The 25,027-nt window shown below is 35.0% G+C and overlaps 3 protein-coding genes across 3 annotated transcripts; 1 reads left to right on the plus strand and 2 right to left on the minus strand.

The window, feature by feature from the left end:
• Positions 1-575: 575 nt before the first annotated feature.
• LOC122579739 (small glutamine-rich tetratricopeptide repeat-containing protein) lies at positions 576-6,432 on the minus strand. The gene is made up of 9 exons (XM_043751964.1): positions 6,321-6,432; positions 5,829-6,092; positions 4,638-4,771; positions 3,526-3,592; positions 2,869-2,968; positions 2,604-2,767; positions 2,392-2,438; positions 2,259-2,294; positions 576-1,177 (listed from the first exon to the last, which is right to left on the minus strand). The coding sequence occupies exons 1-9, from the start codon at positions 6,391-6,393 to the stop codon at positions 788-790; spliced, it is 1,275 nt and encodes a 424-aa protein (XP_043607899.1). The 5' UTR covers positions 6,394-6,432; the 3' UTR covers positions 576-787.
• A 1,304-nt stretch (positions 6,433-7,736) lies between these two features.
• LOC122578851 (60S ribosome subunit biogenesis protein NIP7 homolog) lies at positions 7,737-10,824 on the minus strand. The gene is made up of 2 exons (XM_043750899.1): positions 10,098-10,824; positions 7,737-7,955 (listed from the first exon to the last, which is right to left on the minus strand). The coding sequence occupies exon 1, from the start codon at positions 10,667-10,669 to the stop codon at positions 10,106-10,108; it is 564 nt and encodes a 187-aa protein (XP_043606834.1). The 5' UTR covers positions 10,670-10,824; the 3' UTR covers positions 7,737-7,955; positions 10,098-10,105.
• An 8,513-nt stretch (positions 10,825-19,337) lies between these two features.
• On the plus strand, positions 19,338-21,073 carry LOC122610594 (cytochrome P450 81Q32-like). The gene is made up of 2 exons (XM_043783570.1): positions 19,338-20,210; positions 20,462-21,073. The coding sequence occupies exons 1-2, from the start codon at positions 19,338-19,340 to the stop codon at positions 21,071-21,073; spliced, it is 1,485 nt and encodes a 494-aa protein (XP_043639505.1).
• The last annotated feature ends 3,954 nt before the right edge of the window (positions 21,074-25,027 follow it).

Below are 25,027 nucleotides of genomic sequence, written 5' to 3' on the forward strand. Positions count from 1 at the left end.
TTTTTTTTTTAAATTTTTAATCCTATATACAAAGAAGAAGACAAAAAAATTAGTGGGTCCAAGACTAGTCCTTGAGGAATGAGTGCATTGGGTGTATTTTGGGGGATTAGTCTTTGGAGTGTTTTTTTGCTAATGTGGTGCTAACAGGGACTAGTCTTTGGAGGATAGTGGTCACCATTAGGTACCCTCTAAGATTCGAGCTTATCAAGTAGCGTCAAAAGCGTTGGATCTCTCTCATCAGTGATTATTTATGGCTCGATGCTCGGATGAAACTTTGTTGTGTAACTTTGCTAATATCTCGTCGCTTTGTCCCGTGCTGATTTTCCCCCTTAACTTCTGGCCGCTGATGCAACCCTTGCGTGTATCTGTCAGGAGATCAATATAATATGACAAAAATAAATTTCTAACAAGTAACAAATGTTAGTGATTTGTGATTGTTTGGTCATTTTGACTTGCAGCACTCAAATCCCCATGTACACCTGTACAGGCATAACGAGTAAAGTTGGTTGTTTGCTGAATCAAAATATCTAGAAAATATGTATTGACACTTTGACAGCAAAGGTGGCTAGATAGAATGATATTAAACTACTTCAAGATGTATTGTGGCCCTTTTAACTTTCTGTTAATGTAAAACATTCATATTGTAAGCAGAGGTTAGAGACCACACATAAGTGACAACTTCCAATATACAACCCATATGCAACATTTACCAAAATTTAGCAAAAACCTACTAATAAATTAACAAATTTAGAACAGTGAGCCTAAGTTCAGATAGAAAGCCAGGCATCTAGTTTCCACTGGAGTTATCATGTGGTGCTCCACGTTCACTGAACATCTGATATGCAGATCTTAGAACCCCATGAGGCTCACCTGGCATAGGACCTCCAGATCTTATCTCTGGTTCACCTGCAGGGTTGTTACCCGGCCTTCCCCGACGCATGTCCCCCATAATGCCTATCTCTGGTTCACCTGCAGGGTTGTTACCCGGCCATCCTCGACGCATGCCCCCCATAATGCCTATCTCTTGTTCACTTGCAGAGTTACCCGGCCTTCCTCGACGCATGTCCCCCATAATGCCTGGCAAATCAAAAGGATCTGGCAGAGTGTTCCTAAACAGACTGTAAGGGTGAATCGGACTCCATGCACCCTCACTTGTTTCCATCCATGAGCCTGAACTCTGATACAAATTTAGTAAGCACCAATCAGTATCAATGAAACAGAAGACAAATCTTCAAAGTGGTAAAAATGCAGAACCAAAGAAACAGAAGATAAATACTTGTCAACCCACTACAACCAACCATAGAGAGGGGGGCATTTGATATTTTGATCGACATAGTTTTTGACTAAAGGAATAAACTTGTCAAAGAAATTAAAATGAAACTGAATCTAGTTGACTCCTTGTTGGTTCGATAGGACTGCAATACAACTCATGGTGAATTCATGCTTGGTTTGCAGATGCATTTTTATAATTGACGTGTTAATGCTGCCTTCCAAGTTATGTAGAATAACAAATTAATGATAACAGTAATAAAACTAAGCGGGTTAGGGTCATTAAAAGGTCAACATGACTAACACATTAGATAAATGAATTGATTTTGGGTTGGCATTCCAAATCCAAACCCGTTCACCACCCGTCAGCCCATTTACCAGTAAGAAAGTTGGATATTATTACTTCATTTGTCTACTCCCAAAAACTGTGATATATCATGTCCTGAATAGGCTATGCTATTTCTCACCAACGGAACTGATTTATCCAAAACAGCTATTGTGGCAACAATGTCCTGAATAGGATATCTAAGATTAAGATAATTAGCATTCATGTATATGCCAACCATGATTTTATTTGTGTTGGAGTTTGTATCAGATAATAGTTCAGCTTAAGTTTACAAGTCTGATTCGTAAGAAGGTTTAAAATAATGCAGAATCTAAAAACATCAAAATTGGCAAGTATGTCCTTAACAGTTAGTTACATTTCAAATTCGAACATATTTTCTTGCAAACCAAACATATGATAGGATTTCAAATACCGGATCCCTGAGATTATATATCCACAAACCAAACGCCACCTTAAAGATAAGACATCTTTCATTTGTCAATAACTTTGTATATTTGCTTCAGGAACCAAAAAGAAGTGTATGGTGTATACAACATTATTCAAAGAGCAAGTGTCCTTGTTATGAACTTTAAGTGTTGATAATTTTGCTAAAAGTACACCATAAAAAGCAGAAGTCAATTTTGAAGAATGTGGTTTTCGTTACCTGGCCGTGCCCTTCTAGGAGTTTCTGCCCAGCCACCTACAAATATCGAGAGAATATAAAGCTCATATGACACCGGTGAAATATAGCATCCACAAAAGGATAACTATAAAATCAAACAAAAGGATGAACCAACCGCAATATTTCGCTTTATAGATTCATTATTTGGATCCAATTCCAAGGCTACAGAAAACCCATAAGTAAAGTAAACTTGTCAGCAAGTTCATTAGCTGAAACCATGACAAAAACCATTTTCATGGTAGCTTATGTTTACTATATTCATAAATTCTATGAAAATCTTATTCAACATAATAACTGAAAAAGTCATTGATATAATACTTTACAAACCTTTCATATATCCTTTATCGACGGCGTCTAAGTATTTCCCTTGAGCATTGTAAATAAACCCTAGACGACTATAAGCCTTGCTGTAGTTTGGGTCGATTGCAATTGCTTTACGACAATCCTGGATTGCTTCTGTGTACTGAGTGATCTGGGTGTAAGCAGCTGCCCTGAAAGAGTTCCCATTCACCATAAGTTGAATACAAGATTAAAGTTTTAAGGCATAAAAAATATCAAAAATAATGTCCAACAACTAAGTAAATAAAGTTACCTGTTGCAATAGTAAACAGCATTATCGTTAGAAATTGCTATAGCAACAGTGTAAAGCTCAATTGCCTCAGTGTACAACTTTGATTGCATAGCCTTGTTACCTAGATACAAACAAATTAAATACATGAACATAGTAGATAGATTCTTTACCATTATTACTTTTTTTCTTAATTATCTTAAAATATTTTAATTAATAGTATTTGAAGTGTCATTTTACAAAAGATGAATTGATGTTAAGACATGGATGATTGGAGATGGACATTTAAGACATACAATATTTACAATTTAATATGAACCTTGATGGGCCGGGCCATTGGGGGCAGGTTTATAAACGACAGAAAAAGAAAAAGAAACAGAGTCAGGAAGTCCAGGGGTGTTAAGTGTTTTATTTTATTAATTATGTCATTACGTGTTCACCAAGTTAGGTTAATTAGGACAGCTTGGTTAAATAAGGCCTGCATGCCATTACTTTTATTTTAAGAGTTTATTATTATTGTTCTGTGGAACTTGGTGAGTTACTGGAGCTCGAATCCAACCTTTTATTGAATAGCCGACTTATATCGGCTATTGATTGTGTTTATCTCTTTGTGTTTTGTTTTTCTTGCTGGGATTCGGGTTAAATACCTATCACAATTCAAAAGGTTTGACTAAAGATTACCTTGTAATTTAAAGTTATCAGCCAATGTTTTAAGATCAAATTCCTCGCCTCCGGATTTTTTCATTTCCTTGAATAAAAGAAGTGTAGATCAGAACATATAAACAAAACAGCAGTAAGTTACAACAAAATGCTTCACCAGAATATATAACAATAGTGATAAGATAAAATTCCTTCTAAAATCAGAACCCCGCTCATAACCTCTTAGCATAAAGTGTGGAATGTTGTACTTACACAAATTTGATACAGGTAAAATTTTCACAATCAGAACTATATATAACTAGTGAGTAATGTTTTGGCAGAACAGAGCATCTTGTTCACATAATCACGTCTCTTCCAAGTTCCAAGAAAGCCTTTTTTTTGTCAAAAGGTAAAGTGTCTGAATGGATCAATATTATATGAAAAGTAGTCATATAATTCAAATAAAACTAGTTTGTCATTGACCTTCAAACATGAAAGGCACCATCAAACTTCAGAACTAGCATGAGTTTTTCACTTTGCCAATCTCAAAGAAGTATTCTACAACATCATTATACTGTGACAGATAAAACAGTATAGTACTTTCCAAGAAGACTAAAAAATGAATATTTTTAATTAAGAATATATGTAACAACCATGTAATTTACCAATGATGACAACATTAAACTCAATATGCACAACTTCTTTGTATTGAACACATTCTTTGAAAACACAGCAAATTGAGAAAAGCTGTTATTGTAAATATATTTTAAACTTGATTAATCACTGGTAATACATGTATCCTACTACAATTCAAATTCACATTTTACCAAAAATTATGGCATTTGCGAACTTAAAAGAAAGAAATAAACAGAAGTCCGGGTCAAACTTGACGGAAAACACAAGTGTTGATAGCAGTCGCTTGATAAGTCATAATTGATGATATAAATCTTCTCACAGAAAAATATGAACGCGTAGAGTTTCCCTTAGAAACTAAAGACACCATATAGTTTGTATCACTTCTCAAGGATGAGAGGATCCATACACAATTGGTGGTATTTAGTTTGTGGCAAAAAGAAAATTCACGGTAACCAAGCGAATTTACCAACATAATGACATTACAGCCCATGATAAAATATTTGAAGTTGATATCATACCGTCAATGCTTTGTGAAACAAGTCTGTAGCTCTATCCAGCGCCTGCTCATCATCTCCATTGGCTGTAGTCCCAAAATAATGAGTCTTTTCAAGGGCCCCGAAAAATTGACCAAATAGTTCATCCTCAGGTACCCCTGTCAATCATGCAGTATACGTTAAGTTGGTCATTTCTGGGGAACAATTTTACTAGTAAAGAAAATTAAATTTGTAGAAGTACATGTGTCCAACGCAAAATTTTATAAAATATGGACTAAGATGGTACCATCACGGGGATTTAATTCTAAGTTTAGACCATCCTTAACCCTTCACCCTTTTCACCTACACTCATGCCACATCAGCATCACCTTCTTACCACACACACCTTCTCTTTTTCCCCTTAACCCTTCACCTTCTAACTTAATATCCCACTATGTGTCTATACCCCACAATATCGTACAATACACCCAATCATAATAAAATAAAACATAAAAGAATAAAATAAACCAATTCACCTATCCCTTTTCACCTCTCTATTTCACCTACACCCCTTAACCCTTCACTTTCTCACCACCCTTATTTACCCACCCCTTTCACCCTACCCTTAACAACGGTCTTATAGATCTAATCGTCAAAAAGCTCACTACAAAGTACAAACAACCGTCCTTTAATGCCACATACAAGGCATATGATGTGGATATCTTTGAAACTATCAAGTTAGAAAACAAGACATTGCGACCTTCTCAACTTGAAATATGATAAAAGTTGATGTCTTCATGACAGCAATATTTGTCAACTTGAATCTACCATCTAAGATTATAAATTCTGAACTGTTGACATAGTTATATCTCTTTCTTTCTGTGTAGAACTATGTCGTTTCACTATACTTTGTTGAAACCTTGAAAAATAGGGCCTTATTGTACTGTAGGATGTATAGCAAATGACACACATCTACTGTAACATAATACAATGACCACATAATCAAGCTAATTAAACTTTTCTCACTGCGGCTCGTTATCAAACTTTTTATTACCGCAAAAGACATTGAAGATTAATATGCACACTAATTCTAAATTTAGGCTAAATATTATTTTTGAAGGCCGCCATTCTATTATATATTCAAAATGTATATTTAAAAGAAAATAGTATATAACATATATGCTAATACAGAAAACAATCTCGAAATAACGACATTATACATAAAAAGGAATCAACCTGTGGTTGGAGTATCTGCGAGAGTTCTATCATCAGCTACATTATCAGTACAAGATAATGCACGGGGCGTATCAGGTCGAGATTCGCCATGGATCCGATCTGAATTTATCTCACTATTCTTTCCTTTCTGTGAGCTGAAAAGCTCAACCAGAGAATCAGATTTCGGCACACTCGAAGTAGACGATGAACCGATCTTAAAAGCCTCTGATAAACAGTCTCTTGCAACCTCGAGACTTTCGACATCACTAACAGAACTAGGTTCAACTGTAACACAGATTTTACAAAAATTTAAGCCTCTAATTTTAACATACAATTATTAGCCTAATTTTCAGTTAATACAATTTCTATAAATTTAATAAAAAAGGAAAACCCTAATTCACCAAATTGAAATTAATACTCATAAAAGATACCGAATTTTACATTGACATTAAACAAGATATATAGATATAGAAATATATATATAAATAGTGAGAGAAAGAGAGGCGAACGAACCAGAATTAAGAAAATCAAGAAAAGAAAGGACGATGCGACGACAAAGAGGAGAATCCGCCTTCAAATTCGCCATTTTTATCAATCACCTTTTTTACACATACAAACAAACAAAACAAAAATTGGGCAAGTACTGTATATAAAATGCCTGCTGGGTTTGGCTCGGCTTGGCTTGGCTTTTTAGGAAGGAGTGTTTGGCTCCCTTTTTACTCTTTTCTTTTTGTGGTTATGTAAATGAAATCATGGTTTTAAGTTTTAAAACTTGTTTTTTATATGTATTTCTAGTTAGAGTAACAAATCTTTTATCGATTTATTGCCCGCTCGTGACTACTCAATCAATATCTTTAAAATATTTGACCGGTATTGGCTTGTTATAAGATCATTCATTATTCTGATGACGATAGAAGACAAATGATTTTTTTTTTTTCATTAAAAAATTTGTGAGTTATAGATTAATGATGTGTTAATTGTGCATTTGAGATGTTAGGCTATATCCAATGGTATCCTCATGTCAGTTTGCAAACTTGTGGGCTAACCAAGATCCAGTTTGTCTCTGTTGTAGCTCCAGTTTGTTTGTCAGTTTGTAAGGTCAGTTTGTATAGAAGCAAATTGATAGCAAACTGTAATGTGAGTCACATTTTTTTGTTTTGTTTTTCGTTATATCATGTGTTTTTTAATTGATATGAAATTATGAATGATGATGTAGTAGGAACAAACTGAGTTTCAATGTGTTAGGTTGAAAGCAAAATAAGTTCAATTTGTTGGTTCAGTTTAATGGAATAGTTTGCTGACCAGTTTGTTGAGCAAATTGATAATAGATTAATTATTTGATGTGTTGTTGGTGTGACACACGACAAAGACTAGTTACTCATAACTTAACAATGTTTAGAACATTGCTAGAAAAGTGCTCACAAACCTCCATTATTGATTAGTACTTAGTAGTAGGCTTGTTATTCATTGGATAATGAGTCAACATCAAGATTTGTGAGTGGGATGACAGGTTGAATATCTGGGTTTTAAAGGATGTTTTACCACCTCTGGCTCTACATTTTAAGCAAAGTTGGTCTACCGCCACCATCTTTGGGAGTCTTGATTCAAAATTTTCAGCTACAGCTCATCATAAAATTCACATCTATACTTCTACAAAACACAAACTGGATCGAAGTGCCATCCTTTCGGACCAGACATTCAGGTGTGACCAGACTTTTCAACTGAATGTAAAAGCAGGCTCGATCAAGCCTAAATGGCCTAGCCGCCTAGGTTTATTTAGCCAATCTCAGTGCATGACTGAGGACGTGTGGTCTTTGTGAAAGGACGTACATCTCTAGTTTAGATCTAAGATGTCAAAAATAAGGATTAGATCATTGGGTACCATACATTCATACCCCATATGTATCAATGTGAATTTAGAAAGTAAGGTTATCAAAATAAAAAATTCATTAGAATTCAAAATCAATACATGACAATATGCAAGTTCACAACTTCTAACAAACCGACGGTAGTAAACACATAGTTCTGTTAACACGCTTCCATTCAAAATTTTCTCCATGATTGTACATGTACTCTTTTTTGGTGGTCTTAATTATCACGATCAGCTTCACAATCTTATGCTCGTCAACCAATACAGCTTGAATACTCCTGCAAATGTCAGTAAATTAGTGATTGAATACATCTAATAAACATATCCATGTCCAACATACAAAACCTATAATCATAAATACCACAAACATCTCCAAATCTGATCCTATAAACCTACGACCATATATCACATAAAGATATCCATATCCGATAATATTTACCGACAAGACTCTACGATACAACATGTAGGTGATATCAGTACAGTTTAACCAGTTTAGAAGTATGTGAACCCATGAATAAGCATGTGTAATGATACAGTCTGTATAGGTACTGCTGATTATTGGGATAGTAAAAACAAAATGTATAGTTTTAGTCCCAATGCTGGAAATTTTATTGCAAAAAAACCTGATTTGACTTCATCGGTCAAGAAGAACTACATACATTTATAGGCAATGCCAATATATAAAAGATATATAATATATTCACTTGTTAAAATTTTAAGTACGATTATATTCACTTATGAGCTGTTGAACTTGAATGAAAAATATATGATGATGGAGTTACATGACTTCCCGAATGCATTAGGATCTATGTAAGATCAGCCTACTATTTTCCATCAAACCCAATCATATACGTTAATAACAAGAAATTATCATGACCATTTGAAACATAAAATAAGCAGCAACCAAAAAAAGTCACAAATCTAAACTAGCTTTCAACTGCACTTAAAAATCTAACTTGAAACCAAAACTTGTTCTTACAATTAGTATATGCAGTTTCCCTAATTCTATCAAAACTTTATAATTACTGAATGGTTCAAAACCAAGCCTGCTCCCTAGCACCAACCAAAGCACAACGACTTTGGCCACGATGGAGGATAAAATTCTTGGCAAAGTGGTCTTACTGGCATACAAACACCGACATACAATAGTTTAACAATCCGCATTATTAAACAGCACACTTTGCATTTAATTATTAATATATTGACTAACAAACCATCTCACCAGTGATTTCACTATGAAATACACATTATAATCACTAATAACATAACAACATGATCTCTAAATTGTTCTTCAATACATGGGTAGCTTACATGGGTAACTTCTATAGAATATCAAATGACCACAGAAGGTGGAAGTTTGGCTAAAAGTATTTGTAATTTTACTTTTCTGTTCGCAGAGCCTACAATTCTACCTCCAAAAAGCAAACTTAAATGAAGCATATTCATAAACAGGCCAATAAGTAGCTGCAAATTTCCATCAGTGTCCCTCAACTTCACAACTCCCCGCTACAGATATCACAAGTCTTTTAAACAAAAGACACAAACAGGAAACCCCTAAAATCACCGGAATTCTTATATTTAACTCCAACAAAATGATATCTAATTCTAGCAGATTCACACCATCGTTTAAGAGGCCTAAAACGTGCTATAAACCTATGAGCTATTCTTTAACTCTAAAATCAACAATAATCTTTCTCCACATGTATACTTTTAGTCCCATTACTCGAATGACTTGAAGAGACTCCTGGTTTGTTTTCGTGGGTAAGTATAAAACGTTAATGCCAAGATAAAGAAAATATATAGTTTGTCAAGAGTGAAGTACGATCTATGTTCACTTCTGAGCTCTGGAAACCGTATGAAAAATATCTGACGATGAAGCTACAAAATGACACCGATAGATGTAAAGACGATATCAACCAAACCTGAATGCCTTAACAGTAAACAATTTAATCAGTATCAATCATACACTAATAACTGGAAACCATCATGCGCCCCCAAAAAACAAGCGACAACAAAGTACTCGATTTAGGTGGGAGTCTGCCTAGAAATGTTTCTAATTTATTCCCCTCTTTACATATCCTACAATTTTACCTCCAAAACCAAACTTTTAAAGCAAAATATTCATAAAAGACTAACATGTAACTGCAGATTTCCATCCGTGTCCATTGACTTCCATTACATAAATCACAAGACTTTTCAAAACACACGATATAATCTAAGTTCTTATGTTTAACTTCAGCCAAGTACTTTCTAATTCTAAGCTATTCATGTTTGTTATCTAAAATGCCTACAATTTATCATGAACCTATGAGCTATACGAGACTCGTAAGGTGTAATGCATTTTACAAATTACGCATAAGAATAATATCATCAAAACTCATATCAAAATCAATATAATCAAAACAAAAACAACAACTCACAAATGAATTTAAAGATCATCCTGGCTCCTCAAATACTCCCCAGTATCCGCCTGCCGAATAACCACAAGTCCATTCGGGTCCATCTTCCTACAATCCTGAGTCGACTTAGCCGCAATCCCAAACCCCAACGGAACATCCGACATAGAATAAACAACAACACCATCATACGCACTAATATTATCCGTAATCCTTCCTACCCCACCTTTCACAACATCATTTCCGTACAAAAACGTCATCTCTGACGTGGGTTTTAACCAAACTTTATGTTTCGAATTAGCAGCTAACAAATTCAAAGCTTGAATAGTCAAATGAAACTTTCCACTTTTAGTAAACTTACCAATGGTGGTCCCCATGGCAACAAGGTTTTCTCGTTTAATGTTTGTCGCACGTTTGACTAGTGATTCGGAGACATAATAGACGCGGTTTTTGTGGAGACGGAAACAGTAACGACCTGGTTCGGTTCCTGGACCCTCGTGTGATGGTGCTTCTACTAAGTTTTTGAGATTGTTGCCTGTGAATTTGAAGAGCTTTTCGAATACTTGTGTTGTTTCTGATTCGTCTAGTGGTCTCATGTTTGTTTATTGGGTTGTCGGAAAAGTATAGATACAGAAATTGATTGGTATAAAAAAAAAGGTGTAGACGGCGGTGGATACAGGGGTTTTGTGTAAGTGTTTTGGGGTTTTGCTGGGAGTGAAACCTAAACCCTAGATTTTTAGATTTTTTTTTTCTCTTTTTCGATAATATAGTATCATTTTATTTGGTCTCAAAAGTAGTTTGTTTTTCTTTTTAGTCTGAAAACAATTATTTTTTTATTATTATTTTTTTTTTTACAAAAATATAAATATATATTTTTTTTTAATTTCCAGTAATGCATCAACCAATGTATGAATTTTAGAAATATAACTTTAGTTCAATGTATGAATTATCTAAATGTTATTTTGTATTTATTTTATTACATTTTAACAATGAAAAAAGCATAAAATAAACATGTCTGCATTAAAACAATATTAAAGTCAACTAACAAACTAAAATTTGTAATAAGTAGTTACCCTAATGTTTACCAACTTGGGGATGTTTGGTTTTTTAGAGCTTTTAGAAGCTTAAAGCTCTAAACTTTTAAATATAAATTAAAATGATAACTTTGTGTGAATATATTTTTGAGATAAAAACTATCACTATATCAAAAAGATTTTAAAAACTTTAAAATAAAAGTCTGTTTAAAAAGGCTTTTAAAAAAAGCTCCAACTCGTAGCCTCAGTCTCAAGCTTCTACTTTAAATTTCTAACCACATCTTCAGCTTGAAGCTTTTGTATTTGAAGTAGATTAAAGTTGTAACACCCCGTAATTTAAGGTATTATAATAATAATAATACTATTACTTTTACTATTATAAAATAATTTTGTTAGAAATTAAAATATGATAGGTGACGGTATATAGAGTCGATATTATACTATTTAATAGCGGATACTTTAAGTATCTAGACTTATGTTTTAAAGTAACGGATGTTTAAACAATTTGTATTAGAGGGATTAGGAGTGTAAATACCCGTTAAATTAGTAGATAAACATGATATAGTGGAGCTTTATGGATTATACACGTATACACCTACATACATACTTATTAGACTTCATCTAATACTCCCTCCAAAGAGAGAAACGCAGGAGAATCAAGAAGAAAAGAAAGGAGGGCTGAATTCATGTTTACTTTATCATCTTTATATTGATTTCAAGTGATATTCCTATCATTTAATTCAAGTAAGTTGTTGTTCATAATTCTTAAACAAAAAGTCTTGACTTTTGATGAGATATAGAATAAAAGAATGGAATTGAGCTAAAAGATTTTAGGGTTTTGTTTCTATGATGTTAACAAACATATAGGAACCATCAATTTTAACTATTGTAAGAATTTTTATGAAAGATGATTTTATGACCTAACTATGATTATATGAAAAATTATGGTTAGTGAAACAATAGAAGTTTTTCATAAATTAAAAGGTTTAATGAGCTTATATGATGATATTAATGTTGTTTAGTTAGTGGGTTATGGTAGAAAATTCACCAGTCAAGATTATGAGTTAACTAGTAAGTTGTACATGAAGTTTGACTTTTAAAACTCAAACTGTTCAAGTTAAGATTTGTGGTGAAATTTGTTTAAGAGAAGTTGTTATGGTTATTATAATGATGTTTATATGTTAATTGTATATGTTAATTGTATAGGTGAGTAATATGGGGATTAGACGGGTCACATGACCACATGACCCCGAGGTGTCATGTAGTCATGTGATAGTTACAGTTAGACTATATGACCCCGAGGTGTCATATAGTTCTTTGATAGTTATGTTACGTGTAATGCAATAAGAGTTGTTTGCATCATAGGGATATTCTAGCTTTATTGCTAGATTAAAGTTGTTATGTGCTAAGTTGTTATATGTGTTGCATATGCATGGATCCGTTGCAAGATAAGAGTTGTAAATCCCTATGTTTGCCATTGATAAGATGTTGATATGCTTGTTTAATTGCTTATATTGCTCACTAAGCTTTTTGCTTATTTCTTTAGTTGTTTAACTTGGTAGGTGCAAGCGGGTCATGTTTTAAGAAAGAACACTGGGAAGGAAAGGCTAGTAAGGAAGCTTAGGGTGGATTTACTTGTGCTAGTAGGTATATGAAAGTCTCTTTTTGGATTGCTGAGTTGATGTCCAACTTGAACTAAATCGCCCTTTTTTTTGAGTTAGTATGTAATGGAACGGGTCGTCCCTATTTTGATTAACCTTGTTAGTCAATGACAAATTGGAGTCTTGTTGTAAATTATGGTAGTTAAAACACTCCTACAATATTTTCAAGTAAGTTTAAAGGCCATGTAATATGGTCATGTAGTTTATGTATGTAAAAGTCTTAGTTTTACCCACTTTGCACATCATTGGGTAAAATAACCTAATTAGGTCTTCTTATGGGTCAAAAAGGATATTTTGAGTTGAATGTATTCTAATTATGGTTCAAATGAGATCTGCACTTTAGTAGGTTTATGTGTAGCCATTTGGTATAAACTTTGGTTAGTCAAAGTCATATTACGCCTAGGTTAGTACCATTGACCCGTTTGACCCGTTTGAATTAAATTTCAAGAACAAAAGGCTCCATCAGGTCACATATAGTATTTTAACTAAATCTGTAAGTTTTGGTGTCTTGAAGTTGATTTTTAGTCGATTTAGGGGTCGTTGACCATTTTGGGGGGAAATGTCAAAAATGACTTTCGGGTCAAGTTTGAAGGCCTGTATCTTTGAAATGGTTCAGTTCTGGTCAAAGTGGTTTACGGTTTTGAAAAGTAGACTTCGAGGGCTTCGAAATGGTATAAGATATGTTTAGTTTTGTCAAAAGAAAAGTAGCTAAAACTGTGTCGTAAAACAGCCACTGAGGGCTGATTGTTTTCTGATTCAGCAAGTTGCTGTATTTTTCAGCAACCTTCATGTTCCTGGGCTGTTTTTGAACTGCTGTAATTTTGTGTGTCTTGTTTTGGGTGAAACCAAAAACAGGTATTGAAAGTATGGTTGTAGCTCTTTAAACGGTACAGGTTTCATGCAATACAGATGTGTTTAAATGTGTCAAATATAAGTCACAAAACTGCTCGTGGGAACAGTTTTCTTGTAAGTCAATTGAATTTAAAATGGTTATAACTTTCAAACGGTAACTCCGTTTTTAACAAATGAGCTATCCACGGAAAGGGAAGAAGTCTACTTTTTAATGGTCTTTGTTTTAAAGTCTATATCTGATTTATATATAATATATAAGTTGTTGTCGGTTGACCGTTTCAAGTTTGTATAATAGTCGGGACCTGTTGTATACGTATGTATTGATAAGAATACACATATTTCTGTTATTAAACCATGTTTTTTTTTAAAAAAAAAGTTAGGCGTTTCAAAAGTGCCGTCCTAGAATAAAATTAGGATTGCATATCATATTGTATAATGATATATACACACCAAATTGTTTGGTACTATTAATCACCTAATTATCCACCTAATTAGACCATTTGGGCGTACACATTTTTTGGGTTCAAACTAGGGATGAGATTTTGAACCGAAAACCCGTGACCCACCAATGACCCGCCCGTGTGACGGGCCGGGTCACGGTTTTTGATTTTCGGTTCTCAGGCCGGTCCGGGTCAGAAACCGCAGTTAGCCGGTTTGACCCGGTAAAACCCGTGACACAATAACAAGTTATACAACATATGGGTTTAAGTAATACTTTGGTATTTTGGGCTAAAAGGGAGTTCTTCGGCAGATGGGGTTTTAGTGATAGTCCACTAAAAAATTGAACAGGACAATATAGATAGATACATACACAATTAAGGATTTGTAAATATCTTTATACTCTTTTTTTTCTTACGGTACATCACTACATCACACAGAGAACAAGAAACCTAACCTCCATTGGGATTGTTAAAAAAAAACCTTTTCTTCTTCTTTCACAATTCAAAACAGAAAATATTGAAGATTGATGCTTCTTGTTTGATCATATTTTGTGATTCTAAAGCTACGTCAATGTCTCAATCATCTTCTTCCATGGTAAGTATTATCTTGTCTCAAAATCAAGATTTTTTTCTTCTTCATGTAATCTTTCTTTCTTAAAAAACTGAATATTGAAACCGAAAATATTTGAAGGAATTAATTTTTTTCCATGCTTATTTATGGGATAAATTTGAAAAAATTATCTTGTTTCATGCTTATATACATCCGAAAATTTTGTAACCTAATTTTACGATCCGAAATTTTATTATTTAGATGATTATATTTCATGTTTATCAACTGATTATGAAATATGAATATATTTTTTGTAGATATGGTAACTATTAAGATCCAAAAATTATATATCTTTTTTAGAAAAGAAAAAAAAGAAGTTCATGTTTATTAGTTAAAGACTTAAAGTTAGTAGCCATCAGCCATGCATAATAGTTTTTTTTTATTATTTTTTTTCCGAACACAGTAGCATAACCAGTAGCATACTTATCTTTTTTTGATTTTGTGTTTGTATTTGGGATGGTGATGAACACGTAGATGAAGTTAACTTATCATCAGGCGAGGAAGTACCTGCAACCAATAATCCATCAACTGCCAACAAAAAAAAGATAAAAAGGAAAAGGGCCGCGAATGTGAGTCGACCAGTGAGGATCTACGTCTCAAAAAGTAAACCGCAAAGAAAGCGTAAATTGAAGGCAGAATGTTGGGATCATTTTGAACCGTATACCGATGTTGAGGACGGTTTTTTTAAAGGTCGTTGCATATACGGTCAAACATCATATAGAGCCGAAGGCTCTTCAAATGGTACGTCCAATTTAAACTGTCATATGAATAAGTGTACTTTAAACCCGAATAATGTTATTTCAAGCAATCAAAGTAACATTTGTTTTTCTAAAACGGGGAATGGGGAAGGTTCTAGTGTTCAAAAATGGGAGTATAACAAAGATAGAATTTGGAAGGCGGTCCTAAATTTGTTTGTGTTAGCCGAATTACCCTTTTCTTTAATTAGACACCCGACTATGATAGAACTCGTTGAGTCATTGCCCCCCGTTTACAAGTTGCCTTCTCGTTGGACCGCTTTAAAAGGAGTGACTAAATATTTTCTTGAAGAAAACAAATGAAATTGTTTGACTTTTTAGGCAAGACTAACCAAGGTGTGCACTTGACAACCGACACTTGGACTTCGTCCAATCAAAGAAAGAATTACATGGCCTTGACCGCACACTTTATTGATGATGATTGGGTGCTACATAAGAAAATCATTAACTTTAGGGTCGTTCATAGTCATAAAGGTGATGAAATGGGGCGGGAGATTTTAGATTGCATTAGCGAATGGAAACTAAAAAATGTGATGACCGTAAGTGTCGATAATGCCACCACTAATGATAGGGCCATTAAGTACTTGCAAGATAGGTTGCCGGAAATGTATGATAAGGGGAAACACTTTCAAGTTAGGTGTATGGCACATATACTTAATTTGATTGTGAAAGATGGATTGATTCTTCATCATAAAGCTATTGATGGTGTCCGTCCGGCCGTTAGATATATCAAGAATTTCACACAAAGAATCGATAGTTTTAAGGAATGTATCATTCAAGCAAAATGTGAGTCTAAGAGGTTCTTATGTGTAGATTGCGCAACTAGATGGAACTCAACTTTAGATATGTTGAAAACGGCATGGGAGTTGAGAGATGCATTTCCTATATATGAGCGTAAAAATTCATGAAAGTGACTTGGAACATGTGGTTAAGGGTTCGGATTGGTTGGGTCATTGAAACATTTGTTAATTTTTTTTGAGAAGTTCAAAGAATCAATGGAATTGGTCTCGGGGACATCGTATCCGGTTGCCCATCATTTTTTTATGGAAGTTATTGATGTTGATTCTCATCTTCGGGAATGGGAAAATAATGTGAAGTTTTGTGTCATGGTCGGTAAAATGAGGGAGAAGTTGAAGAAGTATTGGGAAGATTTCATGAATCTCAACATGTATACTTACTTTGCATTGATTTTAGATCCTTGTATGAAGATGCAAAGCGTTAGAAATGGGATTGAAATTTTGAAGTCTTATGATTGGAAACCGGAAATTTTGGATGATGAGTTTGATAGTATGGTTGATGATAAGAAAGGTGTAATTCAGAAGGCATTTGAGGACTTGTTTGCTCAATACAAAGCAAGAGAGGGTGAAAGTTCAAGAATTCAATCAAAGAAACCGGTAAATGAAGTTGCACCAAGTAAAAGCAAAGTTGTGAATGCTTTCTTGTTTGGAAGAGAGGGTGGGTCATATAAAGTTGCAACCGAGTTAGAGAAGTATCTAAGCGAGCCACATGAGGAACTTCATCCCGGGTTTGATATACTTCTTTGGTGGAAACTTAATGGTCAAAGATTTCCCATTTTGGCAAAGATGGCGAAAGGTAACTCTATTTAATTTTTAATATGATAAATGTATACTACTATACTTTGTTAGTTTATAATTTCTATGTACATTGTAGATATTTTAGCACTAGAAGTGTCTACCGTGGCCTCCGAATCCGCCATTTAGTACTAGTAGTCGTATCTTGGATTAGGGATGAGCAAAAAAATCGTTGACCCGCGCCCAACCCGGAACTGACCGGCCCGAAGCCCTAATGGGCCGGGTCACGGGTCAAGCTTTTGGTGATTTCGCGGGTCACGGGTTGGACGGGTTGGGTGAAGGCAAAAACTGAAAAAGTGTGAAGGAAAGCCGCGACTCGTCCGAACCTGACCCAACCCTTCATGGGCCGGGTCACGGGTCACGTTTTCATGCTCTTGGGGTCGCGGGTCGGGCCGGGTTTTGACCCGTGCTCATCCCTATCTTGGATCCATATAGGACTAGGTTGTCTACTTCTTTGGTGGAAGCTTTGATATGCACCCAAAATTGGGTTAAAAACAAGGTTGTGGTCAACATGGATGATGAAATCGTCGATTTGCAAAAGGATGCAGATGTGATTAGAGGTAATTTAAATCATAAATCAAATTTGAATTTACATATATGTTTGTTTTATAAATTTGTTTGTATGTTTGTAGAGATGGAAGAAGAAGCTAGGAGGATGACCATATCATCATACAATTTGATTGAAGATCATAGTTTGGCAATATTTTTGATGCACTACATTGTTGCACTATATTTTGATAATACAATGTAGTTTATGAATGTAGTGCATGTAATATGTATGTTTATTGGCAACTTATGTAGTGCTAAACTTTAGTTTGTAGGCTAACCACAACCTTTTGGAGTTTTGGTCGTGTGACTGATGAATATGGCATTCTGTGACTTAGAATTCTGTTCTGTAATCAATGTAATGTTACAATATATGCTGAATATTGCATTCTGTGGTTAATGGAGTTTTGCAGCCCATATTTGAAAGTATATGGCCCAACAGGTTTTTATGTTCAACAAATGACTACAGCCCAACAGGTTAATGTAGCCCAGCAGGATATGTAAACAACATTGTCGGGTCAATAGTGATAACCCGAACCCGACCCAGTTAAACCCGGGCCCGACCCAACCCGCCCGGGGGGTTGACGGGCCGGTTCTCGGTTCCAGTTTTTGTGAATTTTCGGGTTCACAGGCCGGGCCGGTTCTGGACCCGTGCTCATCCCAAACATAACCAGGTGTCCAGGTGGACCAGGTCTAACTGTCTAAAGAAAGGCTCTAATTATTATCATTTGGGCCAGTGGATTTTTTAGGCTTAACTAGGCCTAGCACATCTTATAACCGATTTGGGGCTTCTTCGTTCCAAGGCCTTTTACCCAGACCCCATCCAAACTGTCAAATTACTGAAATTAGTGAATCAAAAGTATCCACATACAAAGATTCCCTCTAATTTGTTATGTGCACTTTTTTTTAAAGAATCTAATAATAGACAATCATAAACATAATATAGAAAAGTTTTTCCGTTTTTTTTTTTCAAAACTTTCAAAACTATATAACAAACCTAAAAATTTGATGACGACACATAATAAAATCACCTCTCTCTAGTCTCCACTTTCACTGTTAATTTGACACATGTCAGCATCAAATTTTTAAGTCTCATAAATTTATCAATTTAGATAGGGGATTTGAATATAAGGCTGTTAGGTAGTTAAATTTAGGTGTGGAACACTCACATATTGTTTTTCTAATCCACAAAAATCAGGGGGGCCATGTGATTTAATTAAAATTCAACAAATATTAAAAAAATTAGTATGTGAGGGTTTCCACACCGAAGCTTAGGTGTCTGACAACCTTATATTCACTTTTCTCATTTATATATATATATATATATATACTATTTCTTTTGAAAGCCTTATATATACTCTAATAAAGCTTTCCGGGCAGCAAATGAGGACCACACCAAATCACATTATTAACATTTAGAATAAAACCAAACATACTTGAAGGCATCTAGTTGAAGGCTTGAAAATATCAAACATACTTGTTAATCTCAAACCAAATGCAAGTGTTTCCTAGCCCAACATCACTGACTTACAAAACATGAAAATGAAATCTCACTAGAATAATCACTTAGAAAATGGAAGTATCTATATAGATACATACTACAAAGAAATAGATTGAAAATGATAGCATCTTTAAAGTAATCGCCATGAAAATGAAACTTTATTTTACAAAATCTAGATAGCTGACTAATCATACGCAAACCACATGATATATATATGCATCGCTTTATACTACTCACATCTTGTAGACTGTTGTCACAAACTTCTTTGGATCCATGGAGAATTTGTACTATATTGTTCTGGTTTTTATCATCTTATACATGATTACTAGACATTTCATTCATAAGTTTCTTAAATACCCTCCAAGGCCATTTTTGTCTATACCCATAATTGGGCATTTGTATCTTGCAAAGAAGCCAATGCACCGGACCCTGGCCAAAATTTCAAACAAGTATGGTCCTGTCGTGTTTCTTGAATTTGGTTCACGCCAAGTCCTCCTTGTGTCATCTCCTTCTGTAACTGAGGAATGTTTTACAACCAACGATTTGGTCTTTGCAAATCGGCCAAAGTTGCTTGCAGGGAAGTACCTTGGTTACAATTACACTACGCTTACGTGGTCCTCATATGGACCACATTGGCGGAACTTAAAAAGAATTGTGACGCTTGAAGTCTTGTCAAATAAATGTATTCAGATGTTTACAGATATTCGTCGTGATGAGATTGTTGCTTTGATTTCTAGCTTAAGCAAACGGTCTCAAAAGGGTCAATGGGTGGTCGTGGATATGAAGTCGTGGCTTTTTAAGGTGACTTTGAATATGATAATGAGGATGATCACGGGAAACAAGGATGAACCCGAGGCAAGAAAGTTTAAAGAAATGGTGGAGGAAAGTTTTGCGTTAAGTGGAGCGTCCAATATTGTAGATTTTGTGCCAATGGTGAAGTGGATGGGTTTGAACTCGATGGAAAAGAAAATGGAGAAACTAAATCAAATGAAGGATTCTTCTGCTCAAGAACTGGTTGAATTGCATAGAAGAAACAGAGCTGGTTCTTCTTTGGAAGCAAGTACGACAATCATTGATGTTCTCTTATCCCTCCAAGAGACCGAACCAAAATACTATACTGATGAAATTATCAAAGGCTTAATTTTAGTAAGTTTCTCTCCCTTCTAGTTAAGTGTTAAATCCTACATCATGACCTGCTAACGTGAAACTATAAGGGTCCGTTTGGTTCCCAGTATTTATGGGAATCTGGTGGAATGAAATTTGAATTTTCTCCTTAATTGTCATGTTAGGTTAACATAAGAAATCTAAAATTTCATAGAAATTAAAATTAAAATTTCATTCCACCAGATTCCCATATATTCTACACTCACCAAGTTTTTTCAATTTTGTTTGCATAGGTCATGATATCAGCAGGGACCGATACTACAGAAGGAACGCTAGAATGGGCTTTATCGCTACTATTGAACCATCCAGATTCTCTAAAAAAGATGAGTAATGAAATTGACAACAACGTTAGTTCATCAAGACTTATGAACGATTCTGATCTTTCTAATCTTCCATACCTTAATGGAGTTATAAACGAAACACTCCGTATGTGCCCAGCTGCTGCACTCATTCCACCTCACGAATCTAAAGAAGAATGCACAGTAGGTGGTTATCGTGTCCCATCAGGAACTATACTTTTGGTCAACCTTTGGGCTATCCAAAATGACCCGAAGTTGTGGAAGGAACCCACAAGATTTATCCCAGATAGGTTTGTTGATGTTGAAGGGCAGAGAGATGGGTTTAAGTTTATGCCATTTGGGTCGGGGCGAAGAGGGTGTCCTGGTGAAGGATTGGCTATGCGAATGGTTGGGTTAACTTTAGGGACACTGGTTCAGTGTTTTGAATGGGAGAGAATCAGCACTGAGAAAGTAGACATGACTGAAGGGCCTGGTCTAACAATGCCGAAAGCCCACCCTTTGGTTGCTAAATGTAGACCTCGCTCACACATGGTGAAACTTTTTTAGTTCATAGCTAGACACAATGTTGTTGACAGTTCTAGCTGTCTGAAAAGTATTAAAGTGTTCTAAATTGCAATTTTAAGGTGACGTTTGATTTAATGTTAGTACTATACTGTCTTTGTTTCTTAATTCAAAGTGTTCACTACATAATAACCTTTGTAAAAATTTATCAAATATACAAAATTGTTTTCTATGATACAACTATTAAGGTTTACTTTATACGGTAATAAAAGTTTGTTATTGTCTTTTTTTGCAAGGAATCTCCATGTTTACTCATTATATAGCAATGTAGCATCATTTATCTTTTAACCATCTTCCATGCCAAAGAATGGTACTTGAAGTAAGAAAATTTTCTTCAAATGGTGTGATTTCATTTTGTTTTTGTTAAACAAGTTTCTTGATTTTTTTTTTTTGTGAAAGTGGGTAATCCGGCACTCCCACTGCCGGACTCGCTATTCTCAAACGAGACCGGCATTGCCAATACCGGCCTCGGTTTGATTAGCGAGACCGACACTCCCACTATCGGCCTCGGTTTAAAGACGACAAAGGGAGACAAGGTGCAGGTAGGTGCAGGCAAGGGGACGAGAAGGTGCAGTAGGAGACAAAAAACATTTAGTATGGCGAACCTAATTTATTTAAACGAAAGGCAATTACATAAATCCTGACATTTAAAGGTTGCAATCGTTACGGTGGACCGAATAGAATGGCGAACCAAATCGGGAATATGAAGAGGATACGTCACTGTCACCATCATTACGGTGAATGTATTCACTGTCCTTAGAGGTCCCGTTCATAAATCTCAGCCTCATACTCCGACTTTTTCTCCTTCAAATGATCGACTAAAGTTGACAGCTTATTATTACACTTGTTATCATCAATACCGTGAACTCAAACCCTCTCATGTGCTCCAAGACGCTGAGATTTGGGGCTGAAGATGAACCTGCCATTTTTTTTTAGAAAGAAAGAAGGAGAGATGTGTCGACAAAAATGCAGTCTTCAATGTATATATAAGCAAAAAGTAGTCAAAAAACAAAAAAAATTCGAATGCCTCGTCCTCTTGTCTGCACCTTCTCCTCCTCGATGTACTGGCTTTGTCGTCTTTGAACCGAGGCCGGCAGTGGGAGTGCCGGTCTCGCTAGCTAATCAAACCGAGGCCGGTATTGGCAATGCCGGTCTCGTGTGAGATTGGCGAGTCCGACAGTGGGAGTGCCGGATTATCCATTTTCGCAATTTTTTTTTTCAAGAAACTTGTTTGACAAAAACAAAACAAAATCACACCATTTCAAGAAATTTTTCTTGAAGTAAACACTTGCATTTGTATTTTAGTCTTTCTTGTTTTGTATATCCTAATGTGGATATCATATTTGAACTTGAAGAAAACACTTCTATTTTACGGTGAATTTCGTTTGAAGTTTCGTATACGATTCGATAGCGAGAGGTCTAACATACATTGTCTTAATTGAGTCCGTGCTAGAGCGCTCTCTCTCAAAGCGGAAATGTCTATTTTAAATACCTGATGAAAGAAAACTCAGTACTAATCTGCCGAATACACGACGATAAATAGGGGTAAACCAACCTAGGTAAACCTAGACCAAGCCTTCATAGAGGGACTCCTATATTTCAAAGTTGGCTGAATTGGGAATTTGAAAATGAGACTTATAAATCACCAAAGAAATTCTAAACCACTACAGCAACTTATCGTTAATTTATGAGAAATGATATATCTACAACTACTTTTAGCCATTCACAATAATACATGCATTAAACAGTTGTATACTATGTTGTAAAATATATACGATTGTTGTAGATGGCTAAAAAGTGACGTATATATATCACTCCTCTTAATTTATGTCCATCTAACATTTCAGGTTTCCCAACTTCAGGTTAATATATTTTATGGATGGCTTTTTGTTTTCTTTTTTGTATGTGTGTCTATGGATACATGCTTTAACTAGTACGAGAGCAAGTACCCGCGCGTTGCCGCGGTGAGATGGTGGGTGATACCTAGGTCATAGAGTATGATAGGTTATAGGATTTGATATGTCATAGAATATGATAGTCAAATGCTTTAGCCGTATGGACTCCGCCCTCGGATTTAAAAATTTGTTGAAAGTATATCGAATGACATCTCTAATGAAAGAGCATGAAATTTTAAGAACACCCATACAATTTTTATAATTTATCGATATACAGTTTTTGAGATAAAAGATTTTGAATGAATTGGAGGAATAAATGATTTATGGAGGAGAGAGAAAAAAGATGATTGGTTGAGATTTGAGGAGAGAGAAAGGATATTATAGTTATTTTTAATAAATATAGAATAGATAGGAGAGACATTTTGGGGAAGTACTTAAAATCAATATTGAAAATTTCAAGTTAAATGTTGAAAATCTAGGGAAAATCTGTTATATAATACGAGAGTAAGTACCCGCACGTTGCGGCGGTGAGATGGTGGGTGATAGCTAGGTTAGAGAGTGTGAGAGTCAAATGCCTATGGCCTCCGCCCTCCGCCCTCGGATTTAAAAATTCGTCGAAAGTATATCGAATGTCATCTTAAATGAAAGAGCATGAAATTTTAAGAACACCCATACAATTTTTATAATTTATTGACGTATGATTTTTGAGATAAAAGATTTTAAATCAATTGGAGGAATAAATGATTTATGGAGGAGAGAGAAAAAAGATGATTGGTTGAGATTTGAGGAGAGAGAAAGGGTATTATGGTTATTTTAGATAAATATATAATAGATGAGAGAGGTATTTTGGGAATGTACTTAAAATCAATATTGAAAATTTCAACTCAATGTTGAAAATCTGAAAAGAATCTGCTTTATACTATTATAATATAGTATAGATGGTATAGATTAAACAAAAATGTTTAATATTAGGGTCGTAAGTCAATTGAACACAAACGAACGAGACTATATTCACGGTTTGTTTGTTTAACTCAATAAACAATTCACAAATGTGTTCATGTTCCTTCATTTGCTTTTATAAAATATAAACATTTTTTTTGGGGTAAAGGGTTACCCCGACGACTTTGTATTATAACAACTATCAAAACGGTTCATTACAAGTAGCATGGTGGACCTACCATACTAATTTATACTATACATATGTTAACAAATAAAACCTAGTGAATCAAAGCCAAACACCAATCTACCTTTATGCTAATACCAATTGACATAGCATACACATTTGATTAAACCAAAAGGTAAAGGAGACAATCAGTCATTGATAAAGACAGAATCACCACAGATACCCCACGCCTCAAACATATGGATCACCCGAGTAGTCTTTTGGAACTTGGATGTCATAAGCTTTAACCGAACAGTAAATATAAACATACGCGACAAACAAAATTATGTTTTAATCTATACCATATTATAATCAAATTTGGGGTTTTGTTGAATAATAAGATTCATCTTTCAATATTGAATTTTAAGTTTAACTATTTATCAAAACCACGTTACATCAATAACCTACCCTATTAGCCGCCACAACCACCACCACCAACCGACGTGCCACCACCATCACCACCACCAACCGCCGCCATCACCTCTGCTACCGCCGCAGCACACCACCACTCTTCACCGCCATCATCACTTCGTCGTATCTCGCGCAGGTACCGTTCTAGTTTTAGTAGCATATATATACTGTAACCCATTGAGGCCATTGTACATACTGTGTACGATTAATACGAGTATTTATTGAGGAGATGTCACCACCCAAACAGAAAACAAGAAGTGGCGTTGCCATAATTAACAGTAAACAAAAAGTAGACTATAAAATTATAGTAGCAGTAAAACATTAAGAGGCCGGGGTCCAAAATACATTCATCTTCCTCGTTTTTATCGGCAGACAGAGAGATAGGGATAACAAACAAATTAAGTGTTTTAACCGAAAGTTTCGTCAGCTTTCTCGAAGTTAAAATCCATTGAAGGTAAAATCCTTGCACAC

Source organism: Erigeron canadensis, chromosome 8, assembly GCF_010389155.1.
Source record: "Erigeron canadensis isolate Cc75 chromosome 8, C_canadensis_v1, whole genome shotgun sequence".
NCBI classification, from domain to species: domain Eukaryota; kingdom Viridiplantae; phylum Streptophyta; class Magnoliopsida; order Asterales; family Asteraceae; genus Erigeron; species Erigeron canadensis.

Bases quoted from the DNA above. Each gene is read 5' to 3' on its own strand.
- LOC122579739 (XM_043751964.1), bottom strand. From the start codon at position 6,393: ATGGCGAATTTGAAGGCGGATTCTCCTCTTTGTCGTCGCATCGTCCTT. The intron at 4,772-5,828 runs GTTGATTCCTTT...CATGATTGACAG, and splicing joins CGCAGATACTCCAACCACAG to GGGTACCTGAGGATGAACTA. The intron at 2,295-2,391 runs GTTGGTTCATCC...CGATATTTGTAG, and splicing joins CTATAAAGCGAAATATTGCG to GTGGCTGGGCAGAAACTCCT.
- LOC122578851 (XM_043750899.1), bottom strand. From the start codon at position 10,669: ATGAGACCACTAGACGAATCAGAAACAACACAAGTATTCGAAAAGCTC.
- LOC122610594 (XM_043783570.1), top strand. From the start codon at position 19,338: ATGGAGAATTTGTACTATATTGTTCTGGTTTTTATCATCTTATACATG. The intron at 20,211-20,461 runs GTAAGTTTCTCT...TTGTTTGCATAG, and splicing joins TTATCAAAGGCTTAATTTTA to GTCATGATATCAGCAGGGAC.